The sequence below is a fragment of the Lytechinus variegatus genome, chromosome 2, assembly GCF_018143015.1.
Source record: "Lytechinus variegatus isolate NC3 chromosome 2, Lvar_3.0, whole genome shotgun sequence".
Lineage (NCBI taxonomy): Eukaryota > Metazoa > Echinodermata > Echinoidea > Temnopleuroida > Toxopneustidae > Lytechinus > Lytechinus variegatus.
The window spans coordinates 35,294,809-35,317,205 of NC_054741.1; the positions used below are offsets into that span (position 1 = coordinate 35,294,809).

The 22,397-nt window shown below is 36.5% G+C and overlaps 1 protein-coding gene across 10 annotated transcripts in view; it reads left to right on the forward strand.

Moving 5' to 3' along the window:
* Positions 1-2,864: 2,864 nt before the first annotated feature.
* LOC121407957 (septin-7-like) overlaps positions 2,865-22,397 on the forward strand; it is an 84,195-nt gene continuing 64,662 nt past the window's right edge. For 3 of the 10 annotated variants that reach the window (XR_005968968.1, XR_005968969.1, XM_041599225.1), the window contains exons 1-2: positions 12,601-13,077; positions 21,599-21,704. Coding sequence is in view for 6 of the 10 variants with exons in the window: in XM_041599225.1 (XP_041455159.1) it covers positions 13,054-13,077; positions 21,599-21,704 (130 nt within the window). In the remaining 4 variants the exon portion in view is untranslated. Of the gene's footprint in view, positions 2,945-3,393; positions 3,396-12,599; positions 13,078-21,598; positions 21,705-22,397 lie in introns of those variants that run through there. The other 7 variants (XR_005968970.1, XM_041599226.1, XR_005968971.1 and 4 more) reach the window with 5 other exon arrangements.

A 22,397-nucleotide genomic window follows, 5' to 3' on the forward strand; every position in this document is an offset into this window, starting at 1 on the left:
TCATTTTCAATTATTGATTTAACTCAACAAATGTTTTATGTTGACTTGGTCTTTCGTGATAAGCTTATTCAGTTTTGTTGAATGATAAGCTATGGTACTATGAATTGTGGCAATGCAAGTTAACTATTACACTATTATAACTGCCCTACAAAGAATAATCACGCCACTCGTTTATACTTTGCCTGCACAGAGCGTATGCTCTCATATTTATCAAGTAATAATAGAATGAATGAATGAATTAGTATTAATTACTGCTTATTTGGCATATATTTACCCCCAGTGAAAAGAAATACATGTAGCATTGCATGTGAATAGCCAACACGTTTTAGTTCATATAACAAAATAAAAAATTCAAGCTTGAGAAATTGTTTATAAAGCTCAGTTTTTCTACTAGATGCTGTTCACACATGATAATGTTTATTGAATGAATGAAATATTTTAAGCTCATGGAAAAGCCAATGTTCCTTTAAATGTGACATAAATAACCATGGAATCGCCCTTATTTTATTTTTTTTAACTTATTGAATGATACTTATCGCAAACCTGACTGTATTTATGAAAGATACTGCACATTGAACTTGCCATCTTTAATTCTTTTCTTTTTCTTTCATTGATTTTCTGTGTCCAGTAGCTTGATAGATAGCTAGATAGTCATATAGATAGACAGGAAGATACTTGATAGATAGATATATAGATAGATAGATAAATAGATAGCTAGATTGATAGATAGATAGATAGACAGACAGACAGATAGACAGATAGACAGGAATATACTAGATAGATAGGTAGATAGCTGTCATCATCATTTTTCAAGTTCAATCTCATAAATGAAATGAAATAATATATCAGGACACTGTGACAAGCATTCACCTGCATTCAATTATTAATGCTTGATGAATGTTTTAATACTCAATTCAGATTTTATACATTTATATTTATATACCATATACATTTATATACTGTACTATGAAGTTGATAATTGTAAATGAGAGTACAGAATGTGATATAGGTGCATACATTCCAATTATATTCATATATATCCTGTCTTCCATTTGCTTTCAATGATTAAATTGGCATATTTACTGGTATTTGTACTTTTTCCATAATTGTAAATTTTCCAATAGATCTAACTAAACTTTGATGCCAGTCACTATTTTCAATACTGCGATTAATATTTTATGCATTCTGTATGATATAGAATTATGAAAATACTCTCTGAATGTTTTTTGTATGTTATCTTTTTTACCCTTATTCTTGGATTTATAATGCCTGCTTTTAATAAAATGTGCTTTGATTTATGCAGAAAACTGTGAAATAATGTTGTAGAAAATACAAATGTTTGGTTTTTTTAATTTAAGATATGTACTAACTCTGATACACCCTTGTAACCTCACTATGTAAACTGCTCAAAATAGTTCTGAATAATTATGTGTAAAGACATGTTCGTATATTTTATCTATTTGATATATGATTTGTTACATGTATTCTATAAAAAGAATGAATCAAACAAAGCACAAATTTGCTTGTTACCTCTTTGTTTTACGTCTCAAATATTTTGTGATATATGATTGGAAGTGCAGTGAAAAATCCGCCAGAAAACCCCCTTGAATATCATGACAAACTCTTATTGATCAGGGGCCCGTCTTACAAAGAGTTGTGATTGATCTGATCAATCGCAAATATGGAAAGCCTGCAAAGTCAACATGTAAAATGCATGTCAGTTCGAGAAATTTAACATGACTGCATATCCATGAATTCATTGATCTCTTGTCAGTTTGGTGTGTTCTCCTTTGTTTACAAAAGACATTTTGCAAATTTCCTGTAGAAAAAATTATGACACTCATGGATTTCCATAGAGTTACGATTGATTGGACCAATCATAAGTCTTTATAAGACGGGGCCCAGGCCTTTTTTGACATAATCTCTTGCACTTTTTGGCAATGGAGGCAAATTATGATGGATGTGAGCTTAAATGTAGAGAGATTTGAAACGGAATGGTTAAACGAGAAGTAATTAATTCGGAAGATGATGATGACAATGATGGTGGTGGTGATGTAATGAAGATGACGATGATGATGATATTGATTATAGTGATGAAGATAATGGTCATGATGGTGGTGATGGTTACAATAATATTAGATGCTGTGTTAAAATTAGTCTGAAAAACATCAATAGTAACATAAACTTGAAATGCTGAAAACAAGACCGATCGATTTTGGAACACATGTAAGCCTTGGAGATATACAATATGCTTCCCAGAAAAATGAAAACTGGGATTCCCATGTCTTTTTTTTCTTGAAAGGCAAATAAATTACAATATTTTATTTACGTAATCATATGATTCAATAATTCATCTTCAATTTGAAACCAAATACGAGATGAAAATTTCACGCATTAATGAGCAAGAGGAGTGAAATTTTAAAGTCAAAACCAGGTTGCGCAGAAAAATTGGACAAGATTGGTTCGTATACGACGACCATGCTTATTCAATGATTGGCTCATTGCATTTATTTTGTATTCTTTGTTAAGATTCTCTCACTGATCCCTGAAATGAGAGTGGATTCAGATTCACACGTGAGTTTCTGCACAAATCATTTCTAATATGTCTCATTTATTATTTGTAATCTGCCATGCTAAGCTCTTGGTTTTAAATTAGAGATGACATTCCACTCTTGCCATGAGTATCAAATTCATAGTAAAAAAAAAATTTAATAATTGCGAAATCTATCTCTGAAAACTGTTTTTTTTTTTTTTAGTGGGATGCACTGTATATAACACAAGATGGAATGTGCATAATTTAGGCCTGTTTTTTTTTTCTTAATGTAATGTATTATCCGCTAGAGGGCAGCAATTTCTAAGCCCGTAATTTTCTTCAACGTTTTAGCCTCCCGCTCGCTCTCGATCGATTGGGCCGGAAACTTGCAGTCAATTTGCCTGAAAATGGGTAAGTTTGATGAAAATCAATATTTATACTGACTTTGCAATATTGGTAATATTTACTGTTCAGTAATTGATTATTAGAATATAGAGGGACGTTTGTTTTCTTGGTAAGAATCATTATTTTTACGTACCAAACGTTGATTTTCGCTTCTGTCTTCGACTTCGTAAACGTCATTGAGAAAGCACGTAGACCAGCGATGCGAAGCCTGTGAAGCCACCCAAGGTTACACTGAAGTGACACGCGGGTAGGGCGCGGGGAATTTGCAGTGTAACAGTGGCCGACGCGACCTCGTCCACGGCTCACACAATCCTTGCACAACGAATCGTTCGAAGTCGAACGTGCTATTACTAATATAAATATTACTAAAATAACATTTCCATCCCACCTTTGTCACTCTGAATATCCGATCGAGTTCACTTTCCCGAAGTTCGGGTAGGTGGAGCGTAGTTTAGCGGTAGAACCGGTAAGTGGAGTGGAGCCTGCACGAACTTCGCCCGAGGTATGGTAGTGGATCGTATTACCGAACACTTTTCATGAATTTGATCATATCAAACACATTATTCCAATAAAATTCACCAAACTTTCACCATAAATACACAAATACCTACAAAATATAAATATGCAGAAATTTTGCCGAAATTGTTTTTCATTTTTACGACATCAGCTTCCAATCGGACCCCTCTTCGCAAGTGAAATATTTTGGTCACTTGAAAAGGTATCGTATTACCGAACGTGTGTTTTCTATGGGAAAAGTTGGGAAAACAAAGTCACTCATGAGCTATTTTGACCATATTTTATTGTTTTGAGGATATAAAGACTTCGAAATTGTGTTTTTGATAATTTTTCATAATTTTTCTATTTAAGTTCCCTTTGGAAGGAAGTTGCAAAGGTTTGAGCGTATTTGATTATTTTCTGACGCATATGATGCGCGCGTTCGGTAATACAAGGCCGGTCGGTAATACAATCACTCACTATACTAGCGATCCTGCAGCCGCCATTTTTTAGGGGGTTAACAATGTAAAACCCCCTGACGGAGCTCATTGATTTTTGTCTTTATTTCATAAAAATTTATTATAAGAACTGGACCAAAATAAAGATTATTATTCCCTTTTGGCCTGAAATGCACAAAAATAGGAAAAAAATAAACTTAAACTTTAAACAGTGATTTACTTCGTAGGGACAGTGATTTTCCGTTTCAAAAAATGGCCTTTTTCCGTTTCATAAATCTCAAATTCTGTTTCACCATGTCAGAAAACGGAAATTCTTTTCCCTTACTAGACTATATACACACGGAAAAGTGACAATTCCGTTTACACATTGAATAGCAAAATCACAACACGTACTACACTCGCACTGGTCAAAATTTGTATCTGCCACTGTACCAACAACGCAATAGAATCCGTTCTCATCTGATCTACATGAATGCGGGTTCATAACAATTAACATATTTTTACAAACACATTTAGCATGCATACATCCTCACCTTTCACATTATTGGCATTATTTTACTTTGAAATGAAATTTCATTGATAATTTTGGGGGGGTTTTGGACATCGTCATCATCAGTCAACGACTTTAGCCAATCTGCCATCTTGGATTTCAAGACCACGATATCGTGCTGTTACATCTTAGAACATAGAGGGCAGCAACACACGACCGTGTTGGAATGATGTGTGCATGTGAAGATGTGAAGCCCAACCCGGCCGGCGCCGGCCGCAGGGAGTACAGGCGCTGGGTACAATCGAGTGTGGTGATGTCGAGTGCAGTCATGATTGTAGCGAAGTGCGATCGTGTTTTCTGGGGTTTTGTGGCCATTTAATATTCTCATTTTGTTGTGATTTTGGAGTAATTCATGTTGCTATCCTGTGTATTTTGAGGGAAAATACGTTTTCTGTGATTTTCTGTTTGAAATGCCACTTTCCGTTTCAAAAGGCCCTTTCCGTGAATTCCGTCCATTAATCACTGTCCCTAACTTCGGCTGTTGCGCAACTCTCACTTTCTTGGTTTGTCCAAACTTAATACATAAACATATGGCCATTGAGTCCCTGTACAGATCGAGATTGAACTTCGGTCTCCGTATTTGATGAGTGGAACCAACTGAGTTCAGCGGAACAACTAATTTAACAGATAATTCTGTTTGAATATTATGCCAAAATGATGGTAAAAATCTCAGGGTTTTTTTTTTGGTAAATGATAAACCCAAAGTTTTGCAGGAACTGCAAAAAGAATTTACCAATGTTTACACCACCAACTGTCATGGAAAACATTTGCACAATGTCAGTGCGCTGGATAATTGAAACACCACTTTGGGTAAATTGTCTGGCTGGCGATTGATCCAAATGGTAGTGCAATTTTATTGCATGACAAATGCCAATTTTCTTGCAGTTCTTTGAAAGAAATTGTTCATGAGGCCTACAGGTATCTTATTGATGAGAGTACTCAAAATAATATTTGGATTTTAGCACATTCCTGTGAGGCCCTCTATTGAGGAAGTGACATAGATCTATGTCAGCCTACAATTTTTTTTAAATAAAAGATTTTTTTTAAGAAAAGTAAATTTAGCCTTGGGCACTGGTATGTGATGAATAACTATAGTGGAAACTCAAGTATTTGTCTACTAGATCAAAATAAAATAAATAGAAAATTGTACTTAAACATTACCATTCTTGTTTCACCATACAGCCTGAGGACAAGTTCATGGTCTAGGCCTATACCATAACCTTGTGCATTGCATGACTGATGTCCAACCACTATCAGCCAGACCAAGTGAATATTTAGTGTTTTGGACAAAATTGTTTACCAATTTTGAATAGAATAAATATTAATGTTAATTGAATAAATATACATGTATATTATTATCCAATCATGCAGATGTCATATATGCAGTGTATTTGGTTTTTACAGGGTTGCTATTTTTAATTTGCTGTTTTTCCTACCCTGAAACATCAAAATATGAAAACATAACTTTAAATATTATTCAAACAGCAACATGAATCATGGTTGTTTAAAAACGCTTTAGAAAACACAGAACACAAACACCATCAAAGGTGCATCGTTCACTGTAAAAAAAAAATTAAAGCTGATTATGCGTTCATCATTTTTAGATTAGACCAGTTTACTGCGCAGTTTGGTCTATCACATAAATGGCCAATTCTGGTACGAGCTGGTGGGAGCTTCCACTGTGAGAGCAAGATTAAAGATGTGGTCATGTTCAATCTCGCATTCGAGATGCTGAAGGTCGTAAAATCTGAGCTGATCATGTTTTAATCTCGCCTTTTCATCTGAATTTTCCTCTCAATCGCGATCTGAAAGACGTTTATTTTTACATCCGGGAATGGGGGATATTGAACACACCCTTTGCTTCTCATTATATTAGGGTTTTTGTAATTGCATTTGCATTTCCAATCATGATTCATGATGCTTAAGGACCCTGACCGGTGTAAAAACAATCATATATTAAAAGAAAGGTAATAATTCATAGAATACAAATATACCAAAAATATTCTGCATATCTCCTTCCATTTTTTAGAAATATTAGATAAAAATCAAAGAAACTGCTCCAAAGTACGCTTCGATTGAGCACCCCACGTCGCCTGGAATTGATGACGTCACGTTGTGTCTGGAGGGTTGCGATTCCATAGGCTTGTGTACAAAAGCATTGGGTATTTTCTTCCATTTCTTTATTATGAATCAATTTTTTTTTTCGTTTTCAGATGAAAATGGCACTCACAATTATTTACTGTTCAAATGGATGGAAACCTACAACTATTCACTACCTTTTTTGTGATTTCTTTGAATGGCTCTTATTGGGCCTAAATTGCTATGTCAGGAAAAGTTGTTATACATAATCTGAATGCAGATAGAATTGAAATTTACGCCAAATAAGCAGGAAATAAATATGGCAAAATCTAGCTCAAAACTGTAGATTTCATAATTTAAGCGTGTAGGAAAAAATATATGTGATATCACTCTTTGATGGAAGTGACAAAAATGAAATGCGTAATCTGGAAAGCAAAAAAATAACCCAGTTTTTCTGTGCACAAACCAAGGAACCACGATGCTTCTTACACAACGTGACGTCACGGTCTCGATGCATTTGAAAAGCACAATAAAGCCTATTTTCTAAGCCGGGTTCGAAGCCTGATAATTGGAATATTCTTAAGCAAAATACTCAGCTGGAAAGGGGTGAAAATGAATAAAGCTCACATTGCTGTATTTAGTAGCTTATAATCTTTCGATTGGTATATAATTTGTCAATTTCATTTTTGGGTCCGGTCTGGGTCTTTAAGGGAATGTAATTCAGGAAAGAAGATGAGAACCTTGCAGTATATGATATTTTGTTTTTTGTAAAATCTATCCTTCTATTTGTACATGTGGATGGTAATGGAACAGACATGAACACTAACATAACTTCCTAAAAATTATCTTGTTTACATAGCAATCATCAGAGAAAGTACATTGTAACCTTTTCTACTATTATCTCTGTTAATCCTTTCAGTTCCAAGGTCATGTGACCATTGCATGTGACACCCAGAGATTCAATATACATGTAGGCCTAATGCATTGTGAATCAAGTACTTATTTCACTGGATGCATGCGTGTGCATACTGGAAAAACATACCACAGTTGTAATGATTTTCTATTAAAACTAAAATGAAAATTAATAAAGGCACAATATATCTCAAATGCAAATTAGAGGCAAAACAAGGCTATTCAATATTGCATCCATGGCCATTGGTGGCCTTGTGTTCATTCAAAGCAGTACTCCAGGCTGAAAATAATATGGTTTGAACAGATTATAAACACTGAAAATTTGATCAAACTCAGACAAAGAAAAACCAAGTTATGACATTTTAAAGATTTGTGTTATACTGGTGAAATGGTTATATGCATGGCCCCATGAATATTCAATAAGCAAATTGATGATGTCATATCCCCCACTTTTCTTTTTTATTTTATTATCTAAAGTTATTCTAAATTCTCCAAGAATTAACAATATTGGAATGACAGCTGCTTTAATGTATAAGAAATTAATTACTGCAACTTAATTTCAAGACAAAGGAGACATACATGTATATTATATGAAAATATGAAATAATTTTAATTTGAAGGAAAGTGATGAGATGACATCACATCAGCCCATCTTAAGAATTACATGACGTGCATACAGTATAACTGTTTTCGTAAAATGGCCTGGAAACCCGGACCAGCTAAAATTGATTTATATCCACGCAAAAATACAATGTTTTGATCTACTTGACTCTTATCTACATTTATGACCTTGGTCTCAGAAGACATACAATACACTAGCGATTGCCCGCTTTGCCCAGGTTTTTAATTTACTTGCCCAATCGGGCAAGTAAATTTTGATCATCAGTTAACAGAAATGAACAAAATATGTGTAATCGTCACATCGTCATACATCTAAAAAGTATTACCAGAACTAAACAAATATGTGTAATTTTCACTTCGAATTGCCCCCAAACGCATTGAAGCTCACTTGAAAATGATCTGTCAATTATGCTGTGGCGCAATGTGTGAGTCTATATGGCCCCATACACTGCGCTCATGCATGATATGCATACAGCATGCACTGACGTGACCGTACCGTCGGAGGTACGATAGCTTCAAAAGAAAATTTCGTTGTTTTATCAGACTGCACCGTATTGTCGATGTTAGACAGGACGTGCTCCTCGGAAGCATATTTTTTATATTTCATTGACGTAAAAATTTCCATATCTCCAAGCAGACTGATACAGGCCCGCATGTTTTTTCAGCTGTTAAACACTACTACAGAAATAGCACTCAAAATGGAAGGGGAAAGCCTCATTGTATTATTTGTTCTCTTGCGAGTAAAAATGAAATGAATCGAATCTTGTTCATGCGTCTCTTTTTTTATTGTGTAATATGTGTGTGGGGTGTGTGTGCATTCGAGATTCTTAGCCTACCCCCCCTCTCAATATTTCCTCCATGTCATCTTCTATGGCTAGATTGATACATTGTTAAGAGGCTACAGTTATTTTTAATGTTTTTTATGGGGTTTTTTGGGGGGCAAGTAAATTCTTTTGGGCAAGTAAAAATCTGAAATTGAAAAAAAATTTGTTTGGTGTGCAGTCTTGGTATAACTGCCCAAAATATTCAATCATTTAAAATCCCTGTGCTCATTCTAGATCCACTATAAACACACAAAAAATGACAAAACAAGGGAAATTAGCTTTATATATGGCTGGCAATACTGTCCCCTGCTACTTCCTTGAAATTATGAAGTGTACCAGACTGCATAGGGAGCCCGCTTTCATTATCAATTGAAAGAAAATGACAGTACTTGATGAAATGACATCGCTCCTTCTCTTCTCATTTCATTTGGTTTCACTTTCTTTAATCAGAGTCTACTTAAAGGGGACTTGCATGATTTGATCAGATGAAAGCAAATTAGACAAGCAAAACGCTGAAAATTTCATCGAAATTGGACAAGTAGGGACAGTGATTTTCCGCGATCGCGGAAAACGGACGGAATTCACGGAATCGGCTGTTTGAAACGGAAAGTGGCTTTTCAAACGGAAAATCACGGAAAACGTGTTTTTTCTCAAAATGCACAAAAAAGCAACAGAAATTAATCCCAAATCCTCAACAAAATACGAATATCAACTGAAAAAACACGATCTCACTTTGCAACAACAATCATGACAATCAACACATCGTAACTACACTCGAGCCTCTCCATCACTCGATCGTATATATCCAAATTAGTTTTCACTTACGTCCGCATAGAAGGCAGAATCCGGCCGTGTGTTGCTGCCCTCTACGTTCGGTCATAAAATAATGATCACGGTGATTCATCAAATCCAAAATGGCGGATATTCGGAAGTCATCGACTGCTCAAAACGATGTCCGAAAAGTCCCCAAATCAGCGATAAAATCCCATTTAACAATAAAATAATGCTAATAATATGAAAGGTGAGAATATATTCATGTTGATTATGTTTCCCTAAATATTTCATGAGCTCGAATCTCTTCGATTAATATGGATTTTAAAGCGATGTTAGTACATTGGTAGATGCAAATTTTGAGCAGCGCTAGCATTTTGACATCGCTACTCGTTGCGTATTGGTTTTCTATGTAAACGGAATTGTCAATTTCTCTTGTACACAAAGTCTATGGGGAAACGGAATTTCCGTTTTCCGACATGCTGAAACGGAATTTGAGATTTTCTGAAACGGAAAAGGCAATTTTTAGAAACGGAAAATCACTGTCCCTAGACAAGGGTACAAAGTTATGACGTTTTATACATGTAGTTGTGCATTGGTCCGAAGAAGCAGTTCTCTGGATGTCTTCATGAATATATGCAATGAGCAGGCCATTCATTCATATAAAATTAAAATCAATGATTTTATATGAGAACTTTTTATCACATGAACATGAATTTGGAAAATTACTGCTTTAGAAAGTCCAGTTAAGTAGTATCATTTGATCATTTTAGTATCTTTTGGGGACTTTCTTAGTTGCCCAAGAATATCCATCATCTCTGTTGCTGCAGCTAAGTTTCAGAGTTTTCTGGGTTTCATTCCCCCTACTGAGAAAAATAGCTGAATAACATACATTCTCAGAAAATCATGGATATTTGATGAACTCTTAATTACAAAGGTATTGTGTCATTATTAACCCGTATTTTTCATAGTGATTTTATCAATTCTCATTTTTAACACATGAGAAATGTTAAGTGGGGTGTTGCCTTAGCTATACTCTTGTCTAAGCCCACTAGTATAAAATGAATCTCCAGAGGGCTTTTTTTGTCTCAAGTGATATTGTTTACATGTGAGATAGTTGCTGTTAGTACTATTTTGAGGCTGCATATTTTAGTGGGAGGGGTTTTGTGAAGAGGAGGGGTTGGGCCTTCAGGAAAAGAATTGTGCTCTGAGATGGCAGGGCACATCATGTATATGTAGCCTGTTCAATTAATTTGGAAAAAAAGAGTAATCTTTCGGTTTATGGCCAAAAGAACACCTATTATTAAACAGAATTGTTCTTTCATAGTATAGTCCAGCTCCAGCAACATGTAACTCCTACAACATAAAGCTTTACATTGGATTGATCATTGGGCTGCCTGCTACAAATTGATTGCTGTGATCATTGTGTATGATCTATCATAATAAAAAATCCCCGTGATCAATTGCTATTGGCTTCATGTTACAGGACCTTGGTTGAAGGAGATGAATGGAGGTCTGGAAAGCCATGCCCATATCTGTTAGCTATTACAGGATTGGGAATTCATTCAGGCATTGTCCCAGATCAGTGCCACTACAAAATCCCTTTTGAGCATTCTTACCAAGATTCCCCCCTTTCATGAATGCACACAAAAGCCAGCTTAAAAGGTCTTAAATCACAGGCCCTTTCTATTCTTGCTCTTTCGACCCTTCCACTACTTTGGTTTGAAAATAGAGGTGTAATTTCCCAGTGGTTATGCCATATTCTATCAAGAACCCCAAGAAATGACCATCTCCAGAGAAAAAAGAATGGCCTGTAATGTTTGGACTTGTACGGATTGACTGACTGGAAAGTGAAAAATAACAAGTAATGAAAGAGAAGGGAAGGTGAATAAAGGAAGAAAAGGGGGAAAATCAGTTGTTAAATTTGGAAAGCTACAAGCTTGTAATAATGATAACATTTAATGAGCACCAGACGTTTCTAACACTAAGCCTATGGGTAGACAGGATTTATGTATACAACAGTCTAATGTTGCATTAACTGTCTCCAGACCAACCAATATCATTGAAAACAAAAGTTTGATCCATTTGAGTTGGGTTTAATATATGTGACTGTTACAAGATTGAAACTTGTACAAGACTGCATTGAAACTAGTTCAATATATGCCTACTTGATACTTTACATGTAAGTTCAAATGTACAAAGTACATAAATAGTTAATAATGTAAAAAAAAATGTAATGTAATTTAAAAAAAAGTACAAGTATCAAGCAGGCGTACATGTATATTGTACAAAGGACTTTTGTTGCCACAAACCCCCACCCCTCAGCTTCTCTTTCAGAATTTGCACCATCATGTATGACAAGCCTATATGTCAATGATTGGAAAGCAATCCTGTTGACCAAACCACACATAAAAAACTATCTTGGGCCGTATTATTGAAGCAATCTCTCACATATAAGCCTGCATGTATTTTAGATATATATGAAAATAGATACTCTGTGTACGTTTGTATGCAAGAAGTATGATCTCCATGTTAGGTTTACTTTATTGTACTAGTCTTTTGAAATAGACATTTAATCTTGCCCTTTTTTGGAACGTGTACACTGTAGGCCACAAATGACAGTGAAGCAGTTAGTCTGTAACTCTGTGTTGTCTTTTTATCCAACATTAATTACAGGTCAAGGATTTTTGTACAATTTATAAAGAAAATAAAAAACAACATATATTCAGCCTTTCATATTTATGACTACAGAGGTTTATGTTGGCAAACTAGCAAAGTTCAAAGCAAAAAAAAAGGCTAACTGCCATTGACCCATTATGAAAGAATGCATTGTGGTAAAATCCATTGCCCCGCCCACCTCCATGTGTATAAGCCCATGCAGTTGCCACCCTAGGTGGGTAGAACTTCACGCTGACTTCCTGACTTCGGGGAGCCGTGCTCTGTGTGAGCTGTATGCAGGAAACGGAGTGGCTACATGCAGAGTCACAAAGCACTGCTACAGCTCTCACTCATTCACTCACTCAGCCTATCGTTTGCACTGCATGCGTGACTTCACTAAGTCCACTTCACTACTACAGTGTAACCGTCGATCCCTCTCTTTTCACTTGCATTCAGGAAGTCTTGACATGAACAAGCCGTACGGTTAATGTGTGCAGATTTACCCAACCAATCTAAAGGGGATCGACATACATGTCATCTTTTCTTTTGTACATGTATTTTTTGCGAAACCCTTCTTCAGTGTTGTTTTTCTGCATGGGACAAGTTTAAACTGAATTCAATTATTTATTTTCTCTTTCTCTTTTTACTTTTGCCTGGATCCTCAACCGTTTCTTTGGAACTATTCTGGTTCTTATGTGGATTTAATCACTTCTCTTGATCCCGCCATCGCATTACGGATGCATCACCATGCCTGCTTACACCGGAGCAGCGGTAAGTCATGTTCTCCTTATCTTTTTGAAGTTGTGTTTAAAATTCTTATTAATTATTTGGAAAACTATAATTTCCACAAATAACTTTTAGCCTAATTCAATGTTTTTAATAAATCATCTACATGTGAAATATAGCGCAAGTTGCATATTAAAAGCAGAAATATTCTGCAGCAGTAATCCATTTTCAGTTTTGTAGAGGGTATAAATCTTCATCTCATAAGTACAAACACTGCCATGTTTCTTGAAATTTGTGCACATATTTGTATATTTCAAAGCAAATGAACTCAAAGATTTATTTCCAATTCATCTAATGCCAATTTGTCCAATTGCCGACTCGTCTACTATCATTTGGTTTACCATCAGTTCGTCCACTATCCACACGGTCTAATTCCCAATTGGTCCACTCACCATTTCGTTTAATAACCTGTTAGTCCAATAGCCATTTAGTCCATACACAAGTTGGTCTAATTGGACTATGTGTTAATTGTGCAAAATGAATGAAAATGAAATGAATATTAGACCAACTGGTTATTAGATGAAATGGGCATTGAAAAATGGTAATTAGACGAAGTGATGATTGAACCAAATGGTTATTGGACCAAATAGTTGTTAGACAAGATATTGATGGACAGAATAGCATGAGACTAATACCCTTTTCATAAACCCATCCTCCAATTAGCCGCCTAAGAGTAATGCGGATAATTCAATAAAAATTGCGTTCACAAAGTCCGAAAATAATCCGCACTATTTTTACGAGCGCCCGTCCTGAAAAAGGCGGGTAATCGTCATGACAACTGGACACGCCCCCTCCGATGCGGTGGTGTTGGAAAAGGGTGACCTTGTGATCGCACCATGGCAATTATCTGCATTATTTGGAAATGCGTTCATAAAGTCAAAATCTGGTCCCGATGCTGCTATTATGCGGATGATAGCAGCATCAGAATAATGCGGATAACTCTGGTCCTCCTACGATTTTAAGACTAAATTATGCTGCTATTAGCCGCATAATTGGGTTTATGAAAGGGGTATAAATGAAAGTAGATCATGTGGTGAGTTGACAAGTTAACAGTAGACAAATTGGCAATTTACCAATTCAAACGTAACATCCATTTTTAAGGCCAATTAGTCCATAACATGTATTCATCAACTACATGTACCAGATGACATGTTGATCTTAAACATGTATTTATCATTTGGGCAAAGGGACATACATGAGACTTTAGGCAAGAGACTCAATACTGCTTTGCCTTCTACCTGTAAATATACACTGGTTCTTGGAACCGGCAGCTAACATTTCAGTGTTATACAAGTATAACGGCCTTGGTTCTGAAGAAAGAAATATGAGTTCTGTACTGCACAGTAATTAAAATATCGGTATAAGACTATGTTCTCATTACAATCCTAAAACTATAGTGGAAAGTGGTTCAGGAAACCAGTTTGGAATATCGCTTTGCTATCGTTCCCATCTGATTGCCCCAAATAAGTGGTTTTCAGAACCACTTCACGTAAAGAGGTCTTGATGCGTAGATATTCTACACACAGTATGTGGAATAGCACACCCAACATTTGTGAAAATCGCTTCCCGAAGAACATTTATGCTTTATACCGTACGAGTCGAACCGATCTGGAAAACCACCTTGTGAAGTGGTTATCTAAGCTGGTTTGGAAGACCACTAAAAATTGTTTCCAAACCCAAGACCGCTTTGAGCATTTGTATTATAGGTTAAACTTGTTTCCACTAAATTACTTTTAGGACTGTAATGAGAACGGAGTCCAATATTATATCTCTACAACTGCTTAATGAATTATGCAGTATTCATTTTATGTTGGCAACACATATTATTACATCATGTAGGTTACAGGTAATTCTCTGTTGTAGGCCTACACATACCTCAAATTGGAGGCTAATAAAGAATCTCCGAATGTATACAGTATCTACATGTAGGCCCAATCATTAGTAGGCCCTGTGTCTGTCATACAATGTAGATGACTCATTCTGCAGTTTCCTATGTTGCTAATAGACAAATTATATCAATCTGAGTGCAATGCAATTTGGCTTGAAAGAGAACAACTGCTTTTGAACTGAACTCACCCTTGAACCAGTTGGCTCTATTAGTCATGCTTTTTGAAATTTCAGCTATTCTTTTTTTTATTTCTCTAGTTTGATTCACTGTATGTACTCCATAAGAAATAAAATATAAGTACTATTAAATTTAACAAGATATTTGGTTTGGTATTGTTGGTGCATTGTTTTCATACTCATCCACAATGAACCATGCAAGTAATACTTTTCTTATTGATTCAAAATGGCCATGAATCCTTTGAATACCCAAAACATCAAAACCAAAATAAACACAAGCAGAATCAATTCAACAGCATCACAAATTTCAAGTACATCTTGTCCAATTAAAAGTGCTCACAGCCACCCCTACAAAAGAATTTGCACACTTATTCGCAGATAAAACAAGCACATTTAGTTGGCTACATGTACATGGCAAGTTTGAACAGTCTGTATGCAAATGTAGTTGTGAAATTGAATGTTCTGGATTTCCTTGAGTGTATAGTTGATAAAACAATAATCTGCAATCATCGTCCATGCTTCGAGGAATTCCTGCCAAATGTATGTGGTTTTAAGGTCTGTTTCTTTTTTTTTCCTTCACAATCACATGAGGAAATATTGCTTTCTTGCCAAATTAAAGATTAAAGGAGCATAATGAAGATGCCATAAAGTATGATCATTTATAGTGTAGAAAAAAAGATTTCTGATAAAAAACAATAGGCCTACTAAACCTGAAATGTAGAGCAAAAATCGAACAATGAAGTGATTCAAGCATTTTATAATCAAACAACATACAAACTTCACTACTATTTAATACTACATTTGATACTAAATTCAGTCAAACTGGATGTAAACAAGAAAATATATCAATCTTATCAATACTTTATGTAAGAGCAAATAATAACATGTAAATAGAGTTGGCATACCAATCCAGGTTATTGATAACATACAGGAAATTTAAACAAATTTTTAATTCTTTGGAAAAATAGTTAGTCCTACAAAAAGTTTCTAAATCTTAAGAGTGAAATACATACATGTACATGTACAGTACTTAAATCTAGGCCTATATTCTGGAGGATGTTTCATCAACACGTGTCTTCTGGCAAGCAGTCAGATCTGTTAAAGGGGAAGTTCACCCTTGACAAAAAGTTTATTGTAAAAATAGCAGAAAAAATAATAAAAAATATTGCTGAAGGTTTGAGAAAAATTCATCAAATAATTAAAAAGTTATTAGAATTTCAATTATTTTATTTGTGACGTCATACATGTACATGTATGCGAGCAGCATTCATACATGGCGAATGGTAAAAAATCAAATAAATGTCATTTTCTCAGAAAATTGAAAATCGTTTTCACTGTACCTTTTGTATATCAATAGACAAATCATTTCACACCCGATCATGAATAGAAAACAAAATTAAGTCAGCAGGAACCATGAAAAATTTGAAATTCATGCATTTTATATTACATAACACATGGGGCAGCTGCTCGTCTATGACGTCACAAATCCAAAACTTTGAACTCTAATAACTTTCTTACTTTTTAACGGATTTTCCTGAAACCTTCACCAATATTTTTTACTAATTTTTCTGCTATTTTTACAACAAAGTTTTCCTTAGGGTGAACTTCCCCTTTAAACTCTCCTTGATTTTCATTGGCTGAGGAGCACTGTTACTACTGTCAGATGGAGCAGACTGTCGAAAACATCGGACCAGTCCTTTCACAAAATTTACAACATGAATATTTAGTCAGTATATATGGTTAGGTACCTTTAAATCACATGCAGGACAAACATTTTCCTTTAACTTTACATTTCATCATTGAATGTCCAGATCCTGCAGGATTTAGGATTAAGGATGTTGATCAGGCTTGATCTAGATCTGATCCCGCTACAGGAAGTATTTGATTTCTGACCAAAGTTATAAATATGCTGTCACCCTGGATTAATCCACTAGTCGTGTCTGGATGGGAAGTACTGTCCCATCAAGGTTCATTAAGGTCTCATGAAGTACCTTGAATAGTTGTTTTCCATTGACAAATACTGTGTTTACACATTGACTCGGCTCGCATGTTGAATCCGCGAGCCAGGTTGAACACTGCGAAGAAGGGATCAGAGATCGCGTTCATACGTACATATAAAAAGGCGAGTTCAACACGGCTCGCGGATCTCGAACGGAAGAAGAATTATGACGTCGCAAATTGAACGCGGGAAATACACCGCCGGAATCAAATCTTGTCCGTGCGAACAACAACAATGCCAAAAGTGAAAGCGCGCGCAGTGACCTAGGTCAAGAGAGTTCGACACGGCTTTCTGTTTACACACAAAAAAATTGCCGAGTCTGACTCGGGTCGCGGGTTGAAACCTTCGATTTTGTAGGATCGATAAAGCCGTGTTCGCGGATCGCGGATCACTCTGATCGCGTTTACACAGCATAAAATTGCCGTGTTGAGCACTAGGCTTGGGAGCCAGCGCCGAGTACTCGAGTCTACCCGATTCTCAATGCCAGAGTCGGGGAGTCGACTCTAATCTCAGGAGACTCGAGTACCAAGCGGCGGCGGTTCTGAGATAAAGGGGCTCGAGTCTTTGCCGTGCTCTCTCATTCATGGACAAGAATCGGCCCCAGCGTCGACTCCCAGCGCCGAATCCAAGCACTGAGATAGAAAAAACATGGAATTTGGAGAATCATTTACTTTGGAGCCTGCAGTGTATGCCGTGTGTATGAGGATGCATCGTGTGTGTTGTGTATTTCTGTGACTGTACAAAGCCAGTAGTAGAGAGCACGTGCGTTGCGTTAAGCAACACTTGTGATTGTATCATCAAAGTTAGTGTATTGGGATTTGTGTGTGACTTGTGTGAGATGTTTTTTTTTGGCTTTCATTCCAGAACCCCCGGCCCCACCATCATTTGCTCGCTAGTCTTAAATGGGAGTCTTGTCATATTGGAATATTGACCAGAAGTTAATAAAACATATTATTGTTCTGTCAGTAATGAAATTAGCGATTGAACTATGGATATTTTTCAGTCATATTTCCTTTAATCTTATTCTTTTCATTCCAAACAATCATTTTTTTTAATGATGTATTTCACCTTTATCCAGTTTGCCATTTTCTTAAGTGACTGAAAACAAAGACTAGTCCCTTCATTCAGGGACATCAACCCTCCGCGAGTTGTTTACATAACTTTCTTTGTCTCCGCTAGTATTGCACAATCTTGAGAAGCACATGTTTGGAAATCTGATATTCTTGCGGTGGGGGGGTTGCAAGATTGCCGCCCTTTTCATTCAGTGTTGAGTTTGGCTGCTACATGCCCGGGCTACATGGCCTCTGTGTTGAGAAATTAGGTCAGGGTAAATTTAATTGCAAAGAGAGGCTTTGGACGGCATTCATGATGGATAGTCTTTTTTTTAAATGCATCATTTAAATAATTTCAACTTCATAACATTTGCAGGCTTGCAGGTATATTGTATGATAAAATTACTTTTCTCAGAATTGTACGAAAGTTGTACAAAACTTTGTTATCTTTTTACATTGTATTTGGACACGAATGCAGATCTTTCTTGATTAATTTGACAAATAATGGGCTAAAATACTAAACAGTAAACATACAGACCTCAAGTAAACCAAGTACCACACATTCAAACTTGGATTAAATCAAATCAGATATCAGTCAAGCACAGAAATCACTCTATCATCACAGCACTAAAAATTATAAACAATCACTTCGAAGAAACAATTGCCAGGGTCAAACCACGGTCAAACATGTGCTTGCGTTGTGTCCTGTGTGTGTATAATGTTTGCAGTGAGTTGATCTTGTGATGATGGGGAGAGAATTTGTGTGTGTGGTTTTTATGTCTGCAGTGAGTTGGGTCATGACTGGAAGAGAATGAAAGGACCAGGGAGTCGGGAGGAGAACCGAAGCGAGTGCACACTGAGATAGAGGTATAGAGTGTACATGTATACGGAAAGGCATAATTGAGGCATTGTCTCGAAGCTCAATTTCGGCGCTGGGAGTCGACTCTCTTCGGAACCGACGCCTGGGGCAAGAATCGGAGTCGACTCTTGCCAAGACTAGAACCGCCCAAGCCTATTGAGCACGGCTCTCGTGTTCAACCCCCGAGCCGAGTCAATGTGTAGACACGGTATCAGTTGCCTATCAGCCTATCAGATGAAAGGATTTTAGTAGCTTATAACGGTCAGTGAAAGCCATGTCAGGTTGGGAAGTACTGTCGCATCCCCGGGGAGGGCACTTACTATAAATGTATGATATGTAAGTGCTGAGATTGATTTGTCAGCCTACAATTCTGTCCAGAGCATCACCAATTTAGCAAGCCATAGGAATTCCTATTACAATTATATCCCAGCTTCGGAGACCCTCAAATTTGTAGTTTCTCATCCAAATGCCCGCTCATACTCAGCGCAGTACAGTGGCAAGTTGCGTTGAACAACAGCCAAAGCTCTGCACAGCGTTTAAGACGCCGCTGTTTGGTTCATCGTGCAGAAATGTCATGACCAATCTCTTGCATATTCATGCAATGCTCTGAAACACAGAGACCCCCATTTTAAGACCAAAGTTTAGTTCCAGAGCCCCGAATTTCATTTTTTGGTGCAGCACATAGGTATTTTATAATTCGAGTACCTCCTCGGGTCCCATCAAGGTTTAATGAAGCACCTTGTCAGTGGTTTTCATTGACAAATTTGCTGTCGACCAATCAGATACAATGATTTTCGTTCATGTAGCTTATAACAGTTGGCAGTGAAAATCCTGTATGAAAAGCTTCATGCATCATTGTTCCTGTGGTGTGTTTTAGTGCAGCATCCTGGATGGCCACATTGGATCAGTGGTTCTAATTTACAGCATTGCTCTCAGCCAATCATATGCAATGATTTTACTAGCTTATAACAGTTGGCAGTAAAAATCTTGTACTGTATAAAAAGCTTTAAGTTCAAGCAATGCTCCCTCCATGTTGTACTTTGTCGAGCGTGGCATCCTGAATGACCAAATAGAGGCTTTGAGACCAGTATGCTTCAGTACAAGTACAACTCCACCAGAGGCCTGTTTCAGCAGACTTTTTTTTTAATAATGCATTTTTATGAATGTGATTGATCTGAATTAAAACCTTGTTTTATTTCATTGTTTACATTTCATTCAAATATAGCCAACTGCAGTAATACAGATGCATTTATGCATGTTTTGACTGCAGTTGGCTCTATCCTGTGATGTCACTCATGCTACTAATCCATGTAGGACAATTGTGTCTCTATCTACATGTCTAAAGTGTTATCAAACAGGAATCGAGTGCCCATTACTAGAAGTAATGTGTTGAATACAAATATGGGAAAGATGAACTTACAGAGAATGGAAATGCTGGTACCTAGAGTAGAGTTGTTTCCACCCCTCCATTTTCTTTTTCCTAAATTATATCTTGCCATGTACAGTGTACATGCAACCCATTGTATCATCTACATTGTAGGCCTATACATTAATACTTGATCAATAATATCTATAGATTACATGGCTGTACGCAGAAATTTTTATCCAGGGGGGGGAGCAAGATGCATACAAATTCTTGAATGAACACAAAAGCAAGGAAGCAAAGCGACCAAGCTTTTCATTGGGACTTTTTTGCATTTTTGGAGTAAATTTGAAGGATATCCTGCACCCTTTTGGTGGATTTTGTGAAATTTGTTGGTAAAGAAATACAAGTGCTCAAAATTTCTGGGAGGGGAGGGGGTAACTGCCCCCCCCAGGGTCCCGTTGCATTAAACTTTTTACCTGAGAAAACTCAGGTTGTTTTTACCGGAGTTTTTGCCCTGTGTTAAAGTCAATGGCAGAAATCAGACTAACCTTAGTTTTCAGTTTTTACCAGAGTTTTCTCAGGTAAAAGTTTTATGCAACAGGCCCCTGATGTGTACGGCCATGCTAGATTATGTGAAAGTGTATTTTGGTGATGCTGGACAAAAAATAAGGAAATATACAAAGAAAAGCATGTGTAGGAGTAGTTACAGATGTAGAATGGCGAGCAACAGAAAGATGTAAACAAAGTAATGTGAGAAAGATTCATTAATGTACTATGTAGTCTTATCTATTTAGAAACAGGATATGATGCAGGGAAGGAGGGCACATTGTAATTACTGTTACATTCAAGTCTATATTTATATAAGGGTTAGTCTAGAAATCACTTTGAGTTTCAGCCAAGTAATTTCCTTCTATCCCCCACTTTGAACCAGCATGAACTGTAGCCATATCCGCTCCAGTCCCTCCACATGCTCAAGGCATATGAAACGAATACAGATTGCAAAGTATCCAACGATAGCATCAAATTTCATGGGAATTTCATGATACAGAGTTTTACAGATGCCGGCTCGTTGGTTTTGAAATATGGATGTCTTTTCCATGTCCTGCATTCTTCAGAATGTGTTTCTGATTGCGTTATTTGTTATTTTTGTTGTTTGTTTTAAACAGAATAAACCGAAGGAGATGGAAGGGTACGTTGGGTTTGCCAACCTTCCCAACCAGGTGTACAGGCGCTCTGTGAAAAGGGGTTTCGAGTTCACTCTTATGGTGGTCGGTAAGTGCACATTTTCAAATGGTTTATTTATGAAATGAAAACAACTTCCTTGTCTGGATTCATATATATTGGAATATAAACCTATATCTCCCCAAAGTTACTTCTAATTTTGCCTACTTTTTAAACACACTACCACAGGCCAGAATTTTATGGCACATTTGTCCTTAATAGACATGTTTCATTCACTCAAAGACAAATTATGTAAAAACCAAAAAAAGTTTACTTTCATCAAAATTGTTTGGTCACAGACTTTACCTAGGCCTTGCCAACACAACCAACTCCTTTGTTGTTAGTACTGATTTTATAAAAAAGTAGGTGAGTGCTCTGTTGTTAAGCGAGTATTGTGGATGTGATTGCAGCCTTTATGTTTTTCTTTTCCTTTTCACCCAAAATTTTCTAGTATGAGAGAGAATAATGTCAGAAAATTATATCATTTTGAAATACTTTTTGCACCACATTATTTTGGAAACTGATGATCTTTAGTGTAGAAGAATTTACCCAGCTGGCAGACCGCAATATGGAGTGGAGATAGAAGCAAGAAAACACTGCAATGCCCCCTTCCAACAAAGGTCATGTAGGCTGGCCGACAAAAGTTTGTTGGTCCCAAAACCTGTTCAGGGTGAATTATGGAACATTTTTCTTAGACACCGTTCTCATTATACTTTCTAAAATTAGTTTACTGGAAACCGGTTC